Source organism: Galeopterus variegatus, unplaced genomic scaffold (assembly GCF_000696425.1).
Source record: "Galeopterus variegatus unplaced genomic scaffold, G_variegatus-3.0.2 Scaffold1110, whole genome shotgun sequence".
Taxonomy (NCBI): domain Eukaryota; kingdom Metazoa; phylum Chordata; class Mammalia; order Dermoptera; family Cynocephalidae; genus Galeopterus; species Galeopterus variegatus.
The window spans coordinates 185,406-191,405 of record NW_007727221.1 but is presented as its reverse complement, the minus strand read 5'-3'; the positions used below and the strand labels follow the sequence as shown (position 1 = coordinate 191,405).

Sequence of the window (6,000 nt, the reverse complement as noted above, 5' to 3'; positions counted from 1 at the left end):
AGAGAAAGAGCTCAAGGGGGTGACTTATAAGAAGCTCCTTTTAGGTGGGAAGTGGCATGAGAGCATTCTTTGGTCGTCCCACAGCGTGACCAAGTCTCCACTGTGGCTGTTGCTAGCAGGTGGGATGGAAGCTGAGGCGAGGGACTGGGCCCCCCAGGCATCTTCCCCATGGCCATCTCTGTCTTTCTCTCTCACAGCAGAGTGTCCCAGGGGACTGCAGTGTCTCTTTGAGTGACCCCGGAGGCTTATGGGACATCGGCTTCGGACCCTCTGTGACACACCGTGCTGCACGGGATGATGCTGTCGTGGAGGCCTGAGGTCACACTCGCGTGCCTCCTCTTAGCCATGGCGGGCTGCCTTGCAGACCTGAGTGAGTGCTTTCCTTCCCTTCTCAGCCAGCCCCTCTGGACGAACACTGTGCCCCTAATGTCAAATGGAGACATGAAGTGTTCTACAGTAACTCTAACAAGGCCTTCTTCTTCCTGGATTTCAAAGAACACTTCATTGCCACTGGCCATCAGGGACACACTCAAGAATACAAGATGAGAAGTGATGACGACAATATCCTATTGGTTAAATTTTGGTATTTTACTCATTTCAGATACATACCAGAGGAGGAGTGATAATAATGGCAACTGCCTTCCACTGTGCACTTCTCATGTGAGGTCATGGTGGGCGATTTACACAAATTTTTGTAAGCCTCACGATGGCCTTGTGAGGCAGGGGTCATTAGCCTCATTCTACACATAAGAAACTGAGACTCAAAAAGGCTGGAGTCACATGGCTCAGAAGTAGCACTTGGGGGCCGGCCGGGTGGCGCACTGCTACAGTGCGCCGCTTGGGAGCACGGAGGCGCTCCCGCCAAGGGTTTGGATCCCACATACAGACTGGTTCCCGCTCACTGGCTGAGCGAGGTGCGGGCGCAGTGCCGAGGGTTGCGATCCCGTTGCTGGTCCTGGTCCGGTACGGGCGCGACACTGAGGGTTGCGATCCGTTGCTGGACACGAAAAAACGACAAAAAAAAAAAGAAGTAGCACTTGGATTCAGACTCAGGTCTGACCAACTCCTGAGCCTGAGTTCTTCTCTCTACTACACAGTGCCACTCCCAGTGTGTTTTCTGGGAACTAAAACAGGTCAGGGAATGGATAAGGGCAGTCGAGTTACTCAGAGAAAGGTCACACTCAGGGTGCTCAACTCTGCAAGACTGCCTGGGCGCTGTGCTTCTGAAAAAGTGATGTTGGTTTCTTGAGGGCATTAGTTCATTGCTGCGTCTCTGTTTTTCCTCCAGACGAGGTCCCGCAGGTCACTGTCCAGCCCGCATCCACCGTCCAGAAGCTCGGAGGAGCTGTGATCCTGGGCTGTGTGGCAGAACCCCCATGGGTGAACGTAACCTGGCGCCTGAATGGCAAGGAGCTGAATGGCTCAGACGATGTTCTGGGCATCCTCATCACCCGCGGGACCCTCGTCATCCCTGCCCTCAGCAACCACACCGTGGGACGGTACCAGTGTGTGGCCAGGATGCCTGCAGGGGCTGTGGCCAGCGTGCCAGCCACTGTGACACTAGCCAGTGAGTCTGCTCCTTGCCTGTCTGTTATGGGGCAGTCCCTCCTCCTCTCTTCCATTTTCTCCTTTCCCACCCCCTTCCCACCATTGATAAACCCCTGTCATTAGTTGAATCATAAAAGGGATCTTAACCCCAGGAATCCCCAGTGGTGGGAAGGGCCTTGTGCCCTTTGGTAGCTTCAATGTGAGTAGGGTCTGTGTCTGAAGAGAGGGGAGCTGGTTAGAGGCTTGACATGGTTGAACTGTTTCATGGGCCTCCGAGCGGGGCCATGCTGTGCCTTTCTACCTGGTTACCCTGTGGTTTTAGGGGTGGTGTGCCAACTGCTTACACACCCCCCTCCATCACCTCGCTCCATTCTCACAGCAGTTATAGTCAGAGCACAGACCAGGGCCATGTGTAGTCTGAACAGAGCCTGCCCATCCCAGACTTGGCCTCCTGTCTCTCTGTGAGGGGCAAGAATATTCCAAATGCCTGGAATATAAAGAGTTCAACATAATGAAAAGGAAACTGTGTGACAAAGGGATAAAAAGAGGAGAAACAAGGAAGAACTGAGGTCACAGTTTGGTCCAAGGAAGGAATTCTAGAAGACGACTTTATAATACTACCCTTTTCTTTTGAGTTTTGCCAGTTTTTTCTGGATGTTGTTGCCTCAATGAAAGACAGTCTATTAAAATCATTATGTCTGTAGACATTCTATTTGTGATATAGACTCAGTGTTACCTCTGATCCCTTTTTTCTCTGATTATGAAGAACACAGGTCCTTGGGCCAATATATGGAAGCCAAAAGCCAAATGGCTTCCAAGTTCCCTCCCAACTGAATAATTCTGGTAAATTCCATTTCCGTGCACTTCCTGCCAGATGGTCCTTGTGACTGCTCTTCTTTCTTTTATGCTTGTGAAAATGAGGCATAGGTTTTAAGAAATTACTTAAATATGTGTTAGAAGGATCCAGCAGAGCAAAGGAAGGATCCAGGGCCTGTGACCCAGCACAGTCACAGCTAGAGGAGGCGCGTTACCCAGGACAGGATCTAGTAGTTCCTATATTCTACCCTCCTGAGTCCCATCATATTAATGGGAGTGGGTAATCTGACACACGACTTTATGTGTGATCACCACTTGGGTGAACTGCGTCCCAGCTACAATACATATATAATCTGATATTCTACCCATCATACACACAGGACATGAGACTTGGCTGATTAAATACACTGCTGAAGGATGCAGAGCAGCCCAAAACCCATTCTTATATACTGAGTCTATAGCCAGGAAATAACAGAGAATTGCCTCCAACTGGGCCCCTTTCCTGGAGTCTGACGTGTAGTTAATAGGGAAACTTGCTGAGAGACATTCATGATATTTGGATTTAAACTTTGAGAAGATTTCCAGCGCTTGTTTCCTTGTGACTTAGCAGTACCCTGGGATCCCTGACAGCCCTGTTTGGGGCTTCCACGTTGCCATCATCATCACCCTTGTGGATGTTGTGGTTCCAGGAAGGTGGAAATGCTATGTCATGGGTCATACCAAAGGTAGCAAACTCCTGAAATGCCCTCAATCCCAGTCAGCCCAAGTCCTGGAGTGTGTGAGGTGTGAGTACAAGGAGACTAGTGCAAGATGGGCAATCAGAAAAGCCCCTGCCTGTCCTCTGTTCCCAGATCCCTGGAGGGGCTTCGCTTGGTGGGAGTGTGGAATGAAGCTGCCGGCAGCTTCCTGCTTTCTTGGGAAACAGTCCTAGCAGCCCTGCATTTTCTCAGGAGCAAAGGCAGAGTGTGTCTGTAGCTGTCTCCCCGAAGGGCCAGGCTGACCCTGGGCTGGATCTTGGAGCCCCCCACACAGTGGAGACCACTCTCCTTGCGGCACAAGGAGCACCTGTTGAATGTGAGGGTGGGCCTCTGGGGAGCAGACTGAGGGCTGTGTGAGGGAGGCAGGCCCTGGGTGGCTGCTGGGCCCTCTCTTGCAGCTGTGCTTGGCGGGGGCCAGGCTGGAGGCTTGGGTGGGGAGAGGTCATCTCATCACATCAAAAAGGGCTGAGGTCAGAGCTCACTTCTTATGACTGTGCACTTCCTGCCTCCACTTGCCTATTTTAACATTATGATTATAATTGCAGTCTAGAAAGTTTAGAATATGTAGAAAACAGTGTCTCCCCTCAGCCTGCCATCTTTGTACCACCATCATCATTCTGGCATATATGCTTCCTGTCTTTATCGATACAGTTTCTATTCTTACTTTCTCCCCCTTGACATCGTATGATAAGCATTTTCCATAATTTACTTTTTCTTTTTAATTGAGTACAAAATGCACTAATCATAAGTGAACAATCCGATGCAGTTTTTCCTGTATGTGTACACCCATGTACCCATCACTCCAGCACATCCCCACAGGCCCCGCCCTAGTTAATCTGTCCTCCAAGCCCCCGTCAGAACATGATCATAATTACTGAGGACCCTAGAATGTCCCCCGAGTGGCTCTACCATCATGTACTGAACTTTTTTCTATTACCGGGCAATTAGGTCACTTACAGATGTTCATTATTACAAATAAGATTTGTCTTATAGCAACATTTGTGCCTAAAAAGGGTGACACTGCTCATATACGAGGGAGATTTCACCTCAAATGGTCAGCATGTGTCTGCAAAGACTCAAGATATTCCATAAGTATCCATTTGGCCTAATTAAGAGCTGGGCTGAACCTTTCATTGTTTGGAGAAGGGAGAGTTGGAGAGTCAAAGATTTATCTTGGAGCCCTTCTTCTGCTTCAAGGTGTATCTATGTGAGGAGAGACAATTTATAGCCTTCATTTTTAAAAAATTCCTGGCTGCTTCTTTCTCTGGTGTTTGCAGGGATCTGCAGTTGGCAGAGAGGACAAAGGGAAAGGTTTGGTTGCTACCCAAGAAGGCACAGTGGAGGGGCTTGTGCAGAAGCGAGTCTTGTTTGAAAGCCAAGAACTATTGGCTAGTCATTTAGACATGAATCAGAAGTGAAACGTTTGGGCCTGACTGGAAAGGAGAAGTGCTGGAAATCGAGAATGGGCTTGGGGGGCTGTGTCATGGAGGAGAGGGAGTCAGTGGAGTGGAACTGTAGACTCCTAAGCTTTGAGGAGACAGCGATGGGTGGCGGGAAGGCAGTGGGGGCGAGAAAAGGGTGCTGTCTTTGGGTTCATGCCATTGGGGGATTTGGCCCAGACTTAGCAGTTAGATTAAGTTTCTGAAAGTGCATTCCTGAGCAGAATGGGGGCTGTGTTTTGCTGGCTGGCTGATGGAGGAGGGAGGCTGAGCAGTAGATGGGATTAGGGAAAAGCATGGTCTACACTGAGGGGAAAGGCTGGGGCACACGCTTGCATACCCACACGCAACTGGCATTTAGGGCTTCCTTCCCCTCTGCCTATTCCACACACCTTCCTATGTCCATCCTCGTGCAAAGCAGCTGCTGTCTGGCCGACCTGGCAAGATGCTGCCTCCTGCGTCTAACTCCTAGAGGTCACTCGGAGCTTTCAGTGATGGGCCTGGGACCTGGCTTGAGGATTCAGGGGTGGGGAGGGGGCCTCTAGCACAAAAGCTTTCCTGGTCCAGGCCTATTTAACTCCAGTGTTGGGGATTGGGGGATCTGCTTGGACTTCACCCATGCCTGGTGATATCAGCTCTGGTTGTCAGGGAAGATGGGGCCACAAAGTCAAGAACCACCTGAAAAGTCTCCCCTGTGCACTCTCCCACCCTCCACCTTAGGGGGTCCCGGCTAGCCATGTGGTTAATTTGCTCTCTGTGCACGTGCCATCTCCCTCTCCTCTGTGGAGCACGTTCTCTCTCCTATTTAACCTAATCTTTATTTTTGGTTTCTGTCTCTTGCTGCTAATGCCTCACTTCAGGCCGCTTTGTCTGGGTCTTGCTTTTTGAAATGCTTTTGACTTTGCTCTCCTCCCATCCACTTCCCTTTCCCTTTCTTTTCACAAGCTTTACCCCAGGTGGCCAGCCACTCAAATGGTGGCTCACACGTGCCCACTCTGCTCCTGAACCAACAGCAGACACTGCCGATGGAATACCACCCTCCTTCCGGCTGGACCCGATTCTGCCTCAGAACCAGTCTCAATGCAGCAGAGCACAGGTAGCCACAGCCGGTTCCCAGAGCTGACAGGCAACGCAAGAGCTCTTCTTACCTCTGATGACCTACCGTTGAAATCAGCTCCTTTACTTCTAACTTTTTTCTATCTTTTTTATTCTTTAATTCTCCCAGTTCTCCCATCATCCCTAGGTCTGGGAATTTTAGTCTCAAGCTAATGTGAGGTCTTCAGTTGATGCTGGCATAGTTGAGAACAGATCTGTTGCCCCTCCATAAGGCCTGTGAGCACTAAGACCAGGTATACACTCCTGACTCATCCTCTCTGGCTTCAGAGATCAGCAGGTGAAGAGGCTGCCAGGAAAGGTCAGAAGGTGACCAGGGGTGCTTT

The 6,000-nt window shown here is 50.2% G+C and overlaps 1 protein-coding gene across 2 annotated transcripts in view; it reads left to right on the top strand.

Annotated features, from left to right (window-relative positions):
• The first annotated feature begins 205 nt into the window (after window positions 1–205).
• BOC (BOC cell adhesion associated, oncogene regulated) overlaps window positions 206–6,000 on the top strand; it is a 42,443-nt gene continuing 36,648 nt past the window's right edge. For both annotated transcript variants that reach the window (XM_008574814.1, XM_008574813.1), the window contains exons 1-2: window positions 206–370; window positions 1,289–1,567. In XM_008574814.1, the coding sequence (XP_008573036.1) occupies window positions 295–370; window positions 1,289–1,567 (355 nt within the window). In that variant the 5' untranslated portion in view covers window positions 206–294. The remainder of the gene's footprint in view (window positions 371–1,288; window positions 1,568–6,000) is intronic.